General features: G+C 40.8%; 1 protein-coding gene across 2 annotated transcripts in view; it reads right to left on the minus strand.

Moving 5' to 3' along the window:
• KCNK2 (potassium two pore domain channel subfamily K member 2) overlaps positions 1-15,942 on the minus strand; it is a 93,950-nt gene that overhangs the window by 24,853 nt on the left and 53,155 nt on the right. For both annotated transcript variants that reach the window (XM_038761086.1, XM_038761085.1), the window contains exons 4-6: positions 10,557-10,717; positions 7,447-7,633; positions 297-436 (exon numbers count right to left, since the gene is read on the minus strand). In XM_038761086.1, the coding sequence (XP_038617014.1) occupies positions 297-436; positions 7,447-7,633; positions 10,557-10,717 (488 nt within the window). The remainder of the gene's footprint in view (positions 1-296; positions 437-7,446; positions 7,634-10,556; positions 10,718-15,942) is intronic.

Genomic DNA, 15,942 nt, shown 5'->3' on the forward strand with positions numbered 1-15,942 from the left:
TTTTGAATGCAAAGCACTATAGTAAATGTTTGGAAAAGGACAACAAAAACTGAAGCAAGCATTTCGCTCAAGATGATTACAATATAATACGGAAGGCAAAAGTTATTTACAAATAATGGACATGGGAGTAAGAACAAGGACACCACAGAAAGAACTGCAGTTATCTCATGATATATCTACATAAAATCCAAAGGAAAAGGTTGAAAAGACAAGCCTAAAGTTATGCATTGCTTGCATTAATCATATGTAACCTTAAATACCAAGCTAAATGAAAAAGCACATTGTACAAATTTTACCTCTTCTTTCGTCTTTTTCGATATGACACGGAGCCAATCTCCAATCATACTCAGAACGGCAGCGAAGTAAGCAAGTCCTACAAGGATCCAGAACCACACCACGGGTTTATAGAAATCTAGGTATTCAATATCTGATCCTCCTATGGAGAAAAGGAAGTGGAATAAATTCAGTCTACACCATACACACAAAACAATTAGCCTTTCTAAAATGTCTATCAAACAGCTTTTCCATCCAATGTCTTGATCAGCCCATTGATCCACCAGTTACAAACACCATACACACAAAACAATTAGCCTTTCTAAAATGTCTATCAAACAGCTTTTCCATCCAATGTCTTGATCAGCCCATTGATCCACCAGTTACAAATAAATTGAAAAGTTAGCCGTTCAACAGAAGTGAGATGATAGCTTTTGGAAGCCTGCAGCTTTCATTAAACACCCCTCTTCCTCTCCACAGCACAGTGAAGAGCTATTCTGGTTACTTATTTCTCATTGAGAAAAGGTTTATAGCTTTGCATTCAAGAGCTGTACCTACAAAGAATCAGAGCACAAAGACCTTGCAAAGTCTCTTAATCCATCAATCAACTGTACTTACTGAATGCTTAATTGTCTGCAGAGCACTCTACTAAACACTCGGGAGAGTATGCTATAAGGGAGTTGGTAGACATTCTCTGCCCACCAAGATCAAGCAGTTTAGAGGGGGAAACAGACATTAACATAAATTATGGATATGTACATAAGTGCTGAGGAGCTGAGGGGATTGTCTCTATTACTGTATTGTACTTTCCCAAGTGCTTAGTACTACTTTGCACACAGTAAGTGCTCAATAAATACGATTGAATGAATGAACGAATGAATGGTGAATAAAGAGTATATATCTAAATGCAAGGGTGATACATAAGGGAGAGGGAGTAGGGAAAATGAAGGCTTAGTCGAGGAAAGATTCTTGGAGTAGACGTGATTTTAATAAGGCTTCGTTCAATCACTTTATCTGGCTTGACCACGTGAAAAACTCTCTAGGCACACGGGGAGCTATCCTCTTTTAGAAACATTCAGAGAAAGTGAGTCCATGAATTCTTTCAGAAACTAATTCCAGTGTTTGTCAAAAAGTTCTTCTTTCTATTTAACTGAAATCTATCATGCTGCAGTTCAGCCCATTCCTCTTCGGAGTCAGATATCTGGTGGGGTGAGGCTGGCAGAGTCCAAAGGAAATGCAATAAATTAAAGCCCTTCAGACCCGCAGTGATATGTAGTTGGGCAACCTACTGTAGTTTGGCATCAACTGCCAACATCATGCTCAACATCTGAACTTAATGCCTACAAGCAAAACTTAACATTAAATGGCAAAAAGGTCAGTCTACTACAGTAAGTATGAGCATTAGAATAGTAAGGAAACACAGGTCAAATTAACCCTAATGTTGACTGGGTGGAGAAGGATGAGATAAAGGAGAGACAGAGACTCTGACTTGTTCCACCCTAAAATCTTGGAATCATGCTCTCCGAGGCACTTTTTTTAGTTAAGTTTTGTTTTGTGGGTTTTTAAAATTGTATTTAAGTGCTTACTCTGAGCCAATCACTGTGCTAATCACTGGGGTAGGTATGAGTTTATCAGGGTGGACCTATTCCCTATCGCACATGGGGCTCACAGTCTAAGTAGAAGGGAATAGGATTTAATCCCCATTTTACTGCTTTGCTGGAACAGGCCAGAGGATACCTAAGGATACCTAACAAAGGACTGTAAAACATTTACAATATAGTAATATTTTGACACAGAACAGGGAACAGGGATTGCATCTAACCTCCCCAGTGCTTAGAACAGTGCTCGACCCAGAGTAAGCACTTAAATTCCACAATTACTAGGGGATTAACTTTCCTATGGATAACACTGGGGGAATTTTCATGTAGCTACAGATGTAGTTGTATCTTGGGTTGGATGACCCACTAGAAACAACCAAAACCATTTTCCTTGAAAGAGTTACAATACTTTGTATTATTTAATAGACAGCTTTCCAAATATAGAAAAGCGCTATGAAGTCCAGGTATTCTTTGATTTCTTTAATAATATTAGACAGTTAAAGAAGCAGCTGGGAAAATGTACCTAGATTTTTTTTTTTGGATGATTCTGTTTTTCAAATGTTTGCATTTTTGAGAAACCAAAATGACATTTTTCCAAGTACTTTCTCTTTTCAACTTAAACCCAATGCCGGGAAAATGTAAGCCAAATCCTCATGATTTAACACTTAAAGAACACCAAGAACCAAGATATTGTTTGAGAAAACCTTGTTCATATTCAGGAGGACTTTTAATACGCCTTCTCTTTTATAAACAGGATGTCACATTTTGCCTAGAGAAAATAAACTTCTACACCAAAAGCTTTGTGTTTGGCAAAGCATTCAACCCACAGTTTTTGAGTGAGTTCTAAATTGGGAAAAAAATATATTTTTCCTATTTGATACCTATGAGTTTACTAAGTACTGTTTACTTAGTCTAGTAGTCTATTTCTCCTCCCTTATTGACACCCATGCCCATCACCCCCGCCAGCTCTTCCGTACATTCAACTCCCTTCTCAGGCCCCCGGTTCCTCCCCCTCCTCCTTCCCTCACCCCCAACGATCTGGCCTCCTACTTCATTAACAAAATTAAATCCATCAGGTCCGACCTCCCCAAAGTCTCTTCCCCCCTTTCTCCAACCCCCCGGCTCTCAACACTCTCTGCTACTCTCCCATCCTTCCCAGCGGTATCCTCAGAGGAACTCTCCTCCCTCCTCTCAAGTGCTACTCCGGCCACTTGTGCTTCTGACCCCATTCCCTCTCATCTTATGAAATCTCTCGCTCCATCCCTTCTCCCCTCCTTAACTTCCATCTTCAACCGCTCACTCTCCACTGGTTCCTTCCCCTCTGCCTTCAAACATGCCCATGTCTCTCCCATCCTAAAAAAACCCTCTCTTGACCCCACCTCACCTTCTAGTTATCGTTCCATATCCCTCCTACCATTCCTTTCCAAACTCCTTGAACGAGTTGTCTACACGCGCTGCCTAGAATTCCTCAACAACAACTCTCTCCTCGACCCCCTCCAGTCTGGCTTCCGTCCCCTTCATTCCACGGAAACTGCGCTCTCAAAGGTCACCAATGACCTCCTGCTTGCCAAATCCAACGGCTCATACTCTGTCCTAATCCTCCTCGACCTCTCAGCTGCCTTTAACACTGTGGACCACCCCCTTCTCCTCAACACGTTATCTGACCTTGGCTTCACAGACTCCGTCCTCTCCTGGTTCTCCTCTTATCTCTCCGGTCGATCTTTCTCAGTCTCTTTTGCAGGCTCCTCCTCCCCCTCCCATCCTCTTACTGTGGGGGTTCACCAAGGTTCAGTGCTTGGTCCCCTTCTGTTCTCAATATACACTCACTCCCTTGGTGACCTCATTCGCTCCCACGGCTTCAACTATCATCTCTACGCTGATGACACCCAGATCTACATCTCTGCCCCTGCTCTCTCCCCCTCCCTCCAGGCTCGCATCTCCTCCTGCCTTCAGGACATCTCCATCTGGATGTCCGCCCGCCACCTAAAGCTCAACATGTCGAAGACTGAGCTCCTTGTCTTCCCTCCCAAACCTTGTCCTCTCCCTGACTTTCCCATCTCTGTTGACGGCACTACCATCCTTCCCGTCTCACAAGCCCGCAACCTTGGTGTCATCCTCGACTCCGCTCTCTCATTCACCCCTCACATCCTAGCCGTCACCAAAACCTGCCGGTCTCAGCTCCGCAACATTGCCAAGATCCGCCCTTTCCTCTCCATCCAAACCGCTACCCTGCTAATTCAAGCTCTCATCCTATCCCGTCTGGACTACTGCACTAGCCTTCTCTCTGATCTCCCATCCTCGTGTCTCTCTCCACTTCAATCCATACTTCATGCTGCTGCCCAGATTATCTTTGTCCAGAAACGCTCTGGACATATTACTCCCCTCCTCAAAAACCTCCAATGGCTACCGATCAATCTGCGCATCAGGCAGAAACTCCTCACCCTGGGCTTCAAGGCTCTCCATCACCTCGCCCCCTCCTACCTCACCTCCCTTCTCTCCTTCTACTGCCCAGCCCGCACCCTCCGCTCCTCCACCACTAATCTCCTCACTGTACCTCGCTCTCGCCTGTCCCGCCATCGACCCCCGGCCCACGTCATCCCCCGGGCCTGGAATGCCCTCCCTCTGCCCATCCGCCAAGCTAGCTCTCTTCCTCCCTTCAAGGCCCTGCTGAGAGCTCACCTCCTCCAGGAGGCCTTCCCAGACTGAGCCCCTTCTTTCCTCTCCCCCTCGTCCCCCTCTCCATCCCCCCGTCTTACCTCCTTCCCTTCCCCACAGCACCTGTATATATGTATATATGGTTGTACATATTTATTACTCTATTTATTTATTTATTTATTCATTTTACTTGTACATTTCTATCCTACTTATTTTATTTTGTTGGTATGTTTGGTTCTGTTCTCTGTCTCCCCCTTTTAGACTGTGAGCCCACTGTTGGGTAGGGACTGTCTCTATGTGATGCCAATTTGTACTTCCCAAGCGCTTAGTACAGTGCTCTGCACATAGTAAGCGCTCAATAAATATGATTGATTGATTGATTGATATTGATTGATAGTAGGAAAAGGAAAGGGATTCCAAACCCGTTCACTTTATGATCCACATTTCAGTCATTGCATATTGATTCCCACATGAGTCAATTTTCTCAGCTACTCATTTTGTTCAAATATCTAATTTAAGTGCTTCCATCTTAAAACAACTTGCCATCTGCCATTTGTACTATTCTTCTATTTTTCACTACTCATGTCCAAGAAATGTATTCTTGTCATAAATATTTCAGTTTTGAGTCCAACTGTAGCTCAAAACTGTCCTACTTCATTTTGAATGCTATTTGTTCGAACAGGAAAACAATTTTTGTTTTTTCCTTGCTAGAACTGTTGACCTGATGTCTTTATTAATATTAAAGTCTGTACCTGCACTTAAAAGCAGTGGGGGTAAAATTTCTGCCTCGGTTCTATTTTTGCAATTTGATTTTAAGAAGAAAAAAAAGGAAGAAAAGAGAGGTTGGGCCAGCCCAACAGCCCCCTCTGACACTTAAATATTTAATTATATCCATCCTAAATAGTCAATTATTTATTTGGAATTCATTGCTCTATAGCTGCCTTCATTAGTGTGTAAACTCCTTGTGGGCAGGGGATGTGTTTTATGAATCTAATGTACTTTCCTAAATATTTAATTCATGACTTAAAAGTAAAAATCTGATTGGGCACTTTACTCAAATGACTGTAAAAATAATCTGCTTTAGATGCAATAGTTTGGTTCCTAAAGGTCAAATTTCCAATAAATTTTTGAAAGTGCACCCAAAATTACATTTGCTTATTTGTGCAAACATGGAAATATTCAGATTTGAAATGTGATGGCAGGTGCTGGGCACAAGAGAAGCAACCTCTTGTGAATGGCTCTTTCACCTTGCTTCATTCTGACTCAGTTTACACGGTGGCTTGGAGACATGGCAGAGAGCTGGTCTAGGAGCCGGAGGATCCTGGTTAGAGTCTGAGCTGTGCTGCTAATCTACCTTGTGACCATGGGCAACTCACTTAACTTCTCTGAACCTCTTTCCTTATGTGCAAAATGAGGATAATAATACCTACCTTTCCTCCCTACCTCAAGGGATTGTTGTGAGGGCAAAAAGCACTATAGAAAGCCAAGGTATTTGAATAGTACCCTGCACTGTTTTTCTCTAGACTGTTAGCTCCTTGTGGGCAAGGAACATATCTACCAATTCTGTTATACTGTACTCTCCTAAGTGCTTAGTACAGTGCTCTGCAAACAGAAAGCCCTCAATAAATACTATCAATTGACTGATTGATGAGCCCTTGTGAGTTCTACTAGGCACTGCAGTATTGGAAAATGTGAAGTTGAATGAAGTATGTGTTGGGGAATGATTTTCTTACTACTACTAATAATAATAATAGCATTTTTTCAGCACTTACTATGTGCCAAATACTGTTCTAAGCACTGGGGTAGATACAAGGTAATCAGGTTGTCCCACATGGGGCTCACAGTCTTTATCCCCATTTTCCAGATGAGGTAACTGAGACCCAGACAGGTGAAGTGGCTTGCCCAAAGCCACACAGCAGACAAGTAGTGGAGCCAGGATTAGAACTCAATGTCCTCCATGCTTTCTATTGAGCCACGCTGCTTCTCAACTCTAACTCTTCCATGTCATCAAGGAAGAAGTACAGAAAGGAAAAGTGAAATATACTCATTATAGCAAATCAAGTGTGACTTTACTTGTGCTCTATCTTTTTCGGGAGCAGCCAAAAGTAGCAAACTTGGCAGACGGTAATTTTTCTCCTTCCCCACAATTGGGAGTGGGAAGAGTTAAGTCTGAAATGTCAGACAGGCCCAAAGAGAGAGCGAGGTAAGAGAAGCTAGAGATAACACAGCAAATTGTTAGTCTTTCTTAAGACTATGAGCTTCATGTAGGCAGGGACTGTGTCAAATCAGATTTATCTTGTGTCTAGATCAGCATTTATGTACTTGGCACATAGAAAACAATAAAACCAACATTATTACCCCCCTCCCCATTAGGGGGTAAATTATTCACTAGGGTGAATAATTTTGGTCTATTGGTATGTTTGAGTTGACAGTTTCACCCAGTGAGTCCTGGATAATTACCTAACAGTGGCTGTCTTTTGTCCAATAGAACAGAGAAGGTTTATAATACTACCATGGTGTGCCACACACCAGACAGTTTTTTCCAAATGATTTCAAAGATAAAGGCATTTCCTAAAAGTCTGAAGTTGCTTTTAAATGTAGAATGAATGACTCCAAAGAATAACAAGTGGCAAGAAGATGTCGAGAAGTCATTCTTAGGATTTCCTATTAAATATTATAAAATGAGTGCCGAAATGCGAGATGGAAAAGCAAAACAGTTTTCATCACTGAAGGAATTTTAGATAGCCTTTCTGCTTCTCTCTAAAATTTAGAGTGACTGTTTTTAAAATATCCCCAGGTCTTCCCTCAGTGCCTCTCAAAGTTTCCCTGCCAAAAAGCAAGAACAATATGAATCAATCACAGTGAATGAAACATTGATTTTGGTAGCAGTTGAGACATGAAACTGTTGGCAAAACCTTACCTGCCACATAGTCACCAAATCCAATGGTAGTTAGAGTGATGACCACAAAATAAATTGCATCCAGAGTGCTCCAGCCTTCTATGTGCTTGAATATGACTGCGGGCAGAGCAACAAACAGCACACAGCCAAACAATATGAATAGTATTGTTGATATGATGCGAATCTTGGTCTGACTCACATTCCTCTTCTAGGAGAGAAAGAAAAGCAGGGCGGGAGAGAAAGGGGGGAAAAAAGACTTCTGTTATTTTTGCTAGTTCCCTTTGCACCTTCCCTAAAAAAATCACAACCAGCTTGCTTCACAGTGTGATTTCATGATAGCATCCCAGGACACTGCAGATCAGCACGAGAGGGTGCAATTTACTAAGGGGCCTGGTCAAAAAAGGTGGTTTTGAAAAAATGTCACTGGCTGGTGTGCAGAGTCATGCTAACAATTAGCAAGAGCAGCCAATGACACTCTTGCCCCACACTCGGGGGACCACCAGGTCTTTCTCTCTCCTACTCTGGAAGAAGGCATATAACTGAGGATGGACCAATCCAAGGTCGTAGCAGGAACATAAATTCCCCCCAGCCCCATGGCCCCTTGCCCTCACCAGGTGTGCAGTGCTGTAGAAGCCCCTTGCTCAGCTGGGCAGAACTATTCCAAAACTAAAAGACATATAAATGCCAAGTGATTTTTCAAGTTAAACAACAAAGCAAACTTTTTGTTAAGAGCAGTATCAGGATCATTCCTAAGAGCCAAAAAGAGGTACATTCCACCAATGGCACATCAAAAGTCAGAACATCCAAATCATAAGACAAACTGCCATTATAACTCTTCTGATTATCATCAGACACCAAACCCTCCTTTACCAATCAGCATACAACAGCCATGACAGGTTTACAAACACTACCAGTGCATTTCTATGGTTGGGATGATTTAAAGTGCATGTTTTCATCATATTGAGGAAATGCTGTATCAAGAACTCACCTGTGTCTACTGTTGTGCTACAGTGCTCTATAGTGAACATTCATTTAATTACCACCACCACCTAAATGGAAAGTTTATTTAACTGTAGCTTCACAGATAGCAAAATTAATTTTCTTGTAGAAGTAAACAAACATAGTAGAGGTCCCCACCAGATTATCTCAAACACAATGAAGAACTTTAAATTTGTGAATTTACAGCATTTTCAGGAAAGCGAAATATTACTGGTTCTAACCTGATACCTCCTTTCAAATGTAGAAGGAAATGGTGGTTTTTCTATTAGACTAACAAGATCGTGAACAAGGTTGGCAAGTCATAGGGGGTAGCAAATTCTGCTTCCTGCAACTTCCCAGACTGCCTGCCCCCTTGAAACTCACAGAGCTGCCCTAATCCAATCCATCCAGAGAACGAGATGTGGGAATGGGAAGAGGAAAGGGGAAGTTGGGAAAGAGGTGGGAGAGCAGTAGAAATTTGAGCAAATACTTCTATAAGCCTACCTCTCCAGGAAATTTCAGTAAACAGCATGACCTAATGGAAAGAGTACAGGTCAAGGAGTCAGAAGACCTGAGTTCTAATCCTGGTTCTGCCATGTTTTTGCTGTGTGACCTCAGACATGTCGCTTAATTTTTCTGTGCCTCAGTTACCTCATAAGTAAAATGGAGGTTAAATCCTACTCCCTCTTACTTAGACTGTGAGTCCCATAAGGGATAGGAATTTTGTCCAGCTTGATTAACTTTTATCTACTCTTGTGCTTAGAACAGTGCTTGGCACATAGTAAGTACCATAATGAATAAACAAATAATAAAGTTCTGCCTCCTCCAACAGCCCCTGCCCAGATATCCTCTTCCTTCCCCCTCCGTCACCTCTCTTTGGCTCTCACATCTTTCTGGATGGAGCATAGAATTAAACATGAGGTTTAGGGGTCCTGAGGAAAATCTATGGAAGAGGGGAGGCCAACTTTCTCCATTACTGTCCACAGACCTTCATCCTGCTGAATCTGAGTTACAACACCTCAGTGGAGCTATGCTGTCTGACTTCCTTTTCAAAAAAACTTCCTGGCAAATTTGGTCACATCATCTTAGCAAAGACAGTAGAGATGGAGAAAGTACAGAAAGGGGCAATTAAAATAATCAGGTGTTGGAGAACTTTCAGCCAGAGAGAAGACAGAATTCAAGTTTTCAAAATTTTAAAAGCTTTGGCTAGGGCAGTATGGTATTTTAGTTGACAAAATGCCCTGTCACCAGGACCAGGGACACCCACACAAACTCTAACTTGGTGTGTTAAAAACAATCACAGGAATCAGTTCTTTATAATGCAGGTGTTGGTAGAGTATTCATTCATTCATTCATTCATTCAATCAATAGTATTTATTGAGCGCTTACTGTGTGCAAAGCACTGTACTAAGAGCTTGGGAAGTATAAATTGGCAACATATAGAGACGGTCCCTACCCAACAACGGGCCCACAGTCTAGAAGGGGGAGACGAACAACAAAACAAAACAAGTAGACAGGTGAGTATCAGAGGAAGTTGTGTAGATAGAAAATAGCAGTAGGGTCAGGGAGAGTTTGGAAAAATTTATAGATGAGAGTGCCAATGGGTCACTGGATGGTGGAAGGAACAGAGGGTGATACAGGGAAAATTGAGTATGATAGAATGCAAAAGAATGATTTCCACGGGCAATGGAGACAAAGGTTAAGATTTGAAAAAGTACCACAAAGGACACTATCACACTGCTCTTTCCAACATACTCTGCGCCACTGTTAAAGACAGAATATCAGGCAGAACCAGTATAGCATTTCTTGAATTCTCATGTTTGTATGGGGTAACATTCTTTCCTCTTTCCAAAAAGTGCGGACGAGGACGTGGAAATCTTCAAGGGCCCTATATCAGTGCACCCACCCACATAGCCATAGGGGAGGCGAGAATCAGGCCAATTAAGGTGGCTAACAGTATATGAACATTTTGTAATAAAACAACGAACTTGAACTTCTATTCAATGCTCTACAAATTAAGTTGGAGAATACATTACATAAAAACCTCAAAGAATTGATTTGAAAATATTTGTCAGGATTCCTTATAATTTTCTATTGGGGTATATATTTAGTTTCATAACAAACATTTATGGTAATATATGTAACATACTTACAATAAATGTGTCTTCTACTTTGGCAATTCCTTTTCCAAATATCGTCCCTAGTTGATCTCCAACTCCAGCCAATAGAAAACCAAAAAGGGGAATTCCCAATAAGGCATAGATGATGCAGAAGATCTTTCCACCTTGTGTCCGTGGTGAGATGTTTCCAAACCCTAAATCACAAACAACTTCATTTGTTTATGAGTAATATATAGTATAATACACTTGAAAGATTGGATTCATCACACCACATTATCATACAGCACACCACTGCATTGTTATTGACACTGTATTTTTCTTATTGACATTTTTAATTGCTGTATTTTCCCCAATCATAAAGTGTCTATTTCTTCAGAATAATCTTACCATAGACTCAAGATGACACTATGTGTTTTTAGAACTCCACTGTTTTTATTTTCACTGATGAGGTGGACATCATTTGGGACTTCAGAGTCATACATACCAATTCAGGGAAGGCAACAAAGGCTACTGACTCCACATCTTTCTTTCATATCTTTCAACTTAAATTTCTGATAAGCCCAGAGAGTTTCCAGTCTGAGTTAAAAAGAGTCACAATGAGGACTTTCTGACCTGTAAGCTTTTTCTAATAGATTTCATTCTCACCTAAAGTCAAGCCCCCTTTCTGCTCCTGCACTCACAATGAAAAGCTGACATCTACGTTGAGATGCTGCAAAAAGAATGTTATAGCTTTAAAATTTAATATTTAACAGTTCCTTAATTATTACAGGAACTTTATTTCAATGCAGAAGCTCTTTCTCCAACATTACTTTACATATAAAAAATATTTTCAAAACAGATAATTTCTGAAAACCCTAGAAAAAAATATAGTCAGTATAAACCAGATATCTGAGTTAACAGGGCTTGGATAGATGACGTTGAGTTTTACTTGCCATCAGACAATTAATTGTAAGTCATTCTGATTCTTATCTGTCTGAAAAAATTAGGTTTTTTGCTTGTTTTTTTTCAGATGGATAAGTATTTGGATGATTCACAATTTATTGTGATGGCAAGTAGAATCCAACCTCATCTATCCAGGCCCTGTTTATTCAGATATCCAATTTATACTGACCATTTTGGTTTCAGCATCCAGGAATGTACTATTGTTTTGTTTGCACCATTTCCAGTCAATTCATTTGTGTTTGGGCTAGGATGTGATCCAAGGTTTCTGGAAATTATGTGCAGCCTGTCTTAAAACTATCTCACATGATATATCATTCTGTGTTTTTCTTGTACTTCAAAAGGACCAATTTAAATGCATTCTCTGGTTGACTCAGCTAATCACATATCTGAATTACATTCAAACTTAATCGTTCATAAAATCAGAATATTACCGTAAAGTCAGTTTTTAACTAGCTCAATGTCATCACCTGTTCTGGCTTAATTTCACTTACATTAAAAATTTCACAAACAGTGTCAAAATGTTATATGTGTATGTTATTATTCAAAGCATCTAAAATATACTTATGGAAAATAAAAGCACTCTGAGTTTGAAGGTTGATTTTGATGAAAGAACACACACACACACTACGAGCAATGCTGAAAACTGATGAGTAGGAGATGGAAAGAGAAACATGCATCAAAACGAACCTTGAACCTGACAGGTTTAAAGGTTGGAAAATCATTCAATGATATTCAAATTATTTAACAATCATAGGGTCCTTCTCCCTTGCCGATTTAAATTATTAGTCTGCTACTAGTCCAACAACAGATCTGGAATGCTGAGTAGATATCTTAGAAATAGCATTGTCTTCACAAAATTCATATAGTCTGAGGATTTTGTGCATAAAAGTTCAAAGTTTTGGAAATACAATTTTTTACAAAGCATAGACACTCACCCCATCTGACTAGCAGTCTCAATGGGTCAGCTCCACCAAAAACAGATGATGACTCCTTTGGACCTTGCAAAGCTAATTCTTATTTCTCAGTTGACTCCAGGATCTAATTATAGGCAGAGGATTCTCTTTATTTCTCCTTTTGTTTCATATTGGGATCCCTTTCACTCCTAGAGAAATTGTTGGTATATTTTGGGCATTAAAGACTAGGCCCAGTTTATATATCTTTTATGTTTCATAAATCAGTTGGAACCCTAGAAATGGAGATGGTGAGCCTCTATTTACGAGGTAATCATGTATCAACTAGCATATTAGGTGAGCCTGGCCAGTGGGACGTGTTGTAAATGAGTGTTTTCCTGAGAAACAAAATGTCTACGAGCAGCTTTAACCAGCCAGTGTGTTGAATATTAGTGATCCTGTCCTTTTGTATATGTTCCAGCTTCTCTGATACTATGAATGTGGACAGCTAAATGCAGAAACTTGCATTCTAAATGGCTAGAATTGGATGATCTTTTTAACCCTGGCTCATACCGAGGGTGAAAATCAGATCCCTGAACCCGGGTCTTGACAACTAGTGCCACAAGCCCTACATGAAATTGTTCCTCCCTCTCATGTCTCATGCCTCCACCCCCTGCTCATGTTAATCTTTCTGCCTGAAATTCCTCCTCTCCAACCATCACTCCCCAAATCCATTCATTCACTCAAATCGTATTTATTGAGCACTTACTGTGAGCAGAAATCCACCACATCACAGTCCTCCCAACCTTTAAGGCTCTTATGAAATTCCATTTTATCCATATAGGAATCAGCCTTCTCTTATTAATCCCCCAATCTCAACCAACTTGGACCCCAAACCATCCTTAGCACTTAAAATATATACGTGTATGCTAAAATGTGCATTCATTTATTTATTCTGATATTTTATCCTGGCTCATTTGCTCTACTCACTATTTATGGGCAGGGAATGTATCTGCTAATTCTGTTGTATTGCTCTTTCCTAAGTGCTTTGCACAGTGCTCTGCACATAGTAAGTGCTCAATAAATACCCCTGATTGATTGATTTATCCTTATTCTTTCTCTTGTTCCCTCTTTTCCTTCTAGATGGTAAGCTCGCCCCAGGCAGGGAACTTGTCTGCTCATTCTGTTGTACTGTACTCACCCAAGTGCTAAGTACAGTGCTCTGCACATAAATACCACTGATTGATTGATTGGAATGTGTCTATAAACTCTGTTATACTGTACTCTCCCAAGAGCTTAGACCAGTGTTTTGCACACATAAGTGCTCAGCAAATATGATTGATTGATTTTTGTATATAATCCTGTATATCTACATCCCCTATTAGACAGTAGGTTCCTTATGCTCAGGGAACCTGTTTCTTGCTTCTCCTATATTTTTCAAAGACCTTAGTAAAGTACTTGGCACTCAGTAGGTGCTCAATAAAGACCTCTGATAAATTAAGTTGAATCTAATGGATCACAAAATATGCCCATTTTGACCATCCATAATCTCATCCAGCCTTCTCCCAATTTGGAGTAATTTAATCAGTTCCAGGAAATTAGAATACCAATTTTTTCATTTAATTATTTCCTTCTTTTCACCAATCTCTTTAGAGAAGGAAGCCTCTTAATAGAATAGTCCTATATTTGGATAAATTGGTTTGGCATGAGGAAATGAATTGAGCTAAATTAACCCATAGGAAAAATGCTGCATCCTCTATCAAGTCCACGAAATCAATCCATGGTTGGAAATACAAATTTTAGGGAAGTGTGAAGTTAAATCCTTACAAAGCAGTGTGGCCTACTGGAAAGAGTACAGGCCTGAGAGTCAGGGGTTCTAATCCCAGTGCTGCCACTTGTCTGCTGTGTGACCTTGGGCAAGGCACTTAACTTCCCTATACCTCAGTTTCCTCGAGAAGCAGTGTGATTTAGTGGAAAGAGCACGGTCTTGGGAGTCAGAGGACGTGGGTTCTAATCCCAGATCCGCCACTTGTCTGCTGTGTGACCTTGGGTAAGCTACTTAACATCTCTGAGCCTCAGTTACCTCATCTGTAAAATGGGGATTCATAGTATGAGTCCCACATGGGACAAGCTGCTTCCCTTGTATCTACTCCAATGCTTAAAACAATGCTTGGCACATAGTAAGAGCTTATCAAATGCCATTATTACTATTATTATCTCCTCATTTATAAAATGGGGGTTCAACACCTGTTCTCCCTCCTACTTAGACTCTGAGCCCCACGTGGGACAGGGACTGTTCCTGGCCCTGATTAACTTGTATCTATCTCAGCACTTAGAAGAGTGATTGACACAGAAACACTTAACAAATGCTATTAAAATAATGTTAATATCTGAGTTAGTGCTTAAACAGCAAGGTTTGTAAGGTGATTTGAATAAAACTGCTAGGGTGGTTATGAGAACACAAATGCACAATTGGTGCAGAAGTCCTGAGAGTAGCTGTGTGGTGGCGGAGGGGAGTAGGGAGGGAGTATACTGTGGAGGGAATCAGAATTTACTGGGGAAAGCTTCCTGGAGGAGCTATGACTTCAGGAGGGCTTTGAACATGGAGAAAGCTGATGTCTGGTCGATTTGAAGGGGAGGGAGAGGCCTAGTTCAATACTGCTCACGGTATTTCAGGGACAGATACACCACAGTTTAATAGAGTGACAAAATGATGCCTTTTTTCTGTATCCCCTTGAATCACTCAATGTTATTTTTTGAGCATTTTCTATGTGCAGAGCATTGCACCAAGCTTTTGAGAAAGTACAGTACAACAGAGTTGGTAGATGTGATCCCTACCCATGAGGATCTTACAGTCTACAGGACTTCTGTTGATGACCAGCATTCATTTGGCCTTTTTGGTTGCTGCCGCATTAAACCATCAAGTTAAAATAACCAGCACAGTGGCTCTTCCCCCACCCATTCATTCAATCATATTTATTGAGCACTTACTGTTTGCAGAATGCTGAACTAAGCAGTTGGAAAGTACAATTCAGCAACAGAGACAATCTCTGCCCACACCAGGCTTACAGTCCCAGTAGTGACTGAGTTTAGAGCTTATCAACGTGTAGTTGAAATTTGAATGATTTTCCCTGCCTGCAATAACTTGTACTCATTCCTATGGTCATCTGCCATTTTGGGGATCACTCAGCTCTATGAGGGCAGGTAGTATCACATCTTAGAAGGACTTAGTGACAACTGCAAGCTTGGAGGTTTCATTGCCTAATCCCTCTCCCAATCAATCATTAAATCAATGATATTTATTGAGTGCTTACTCTGTGGAGAACACTGAATGAAACACCTGGGAGAATACAATGGAATTATTAAGTATGCTCCCTGCTCTCATTGAGTTTACAATCTAGTGTGGGGTCAGATATAACAGGTTGCCGGTACGGGAAGCAGCGGAGGGTAAAGACATAGACATAAGTGCTAAATGGGAGAAAGAATTGGGGTGTGTAGTAAAGTGTTTAAGGGGGAGGGGAGGACTCAAGTGCACAGGAGATGCAGTATTGGAGTGGGATAAATGGGGTGGGGAGCTGAGGGTAAAT

The sequence above is a fragment of the Tachyglossus aculeatus genome, chromosome 19 (genome assembly GCF_015852505.1).
Source record: "Tachyglossus aculeatus isolate mTacAcu1 chromosome 19, mTacAcu1.pri, whole genome shotgun sequence".
In the NCBI taxonomy this organism is placed as follows: Eukaryota; Metazoa; Chordata; class Mammalia; order Monotremata; family Tachyglossidae; genus Tachyglossus; species Tachyglossus aculeatus.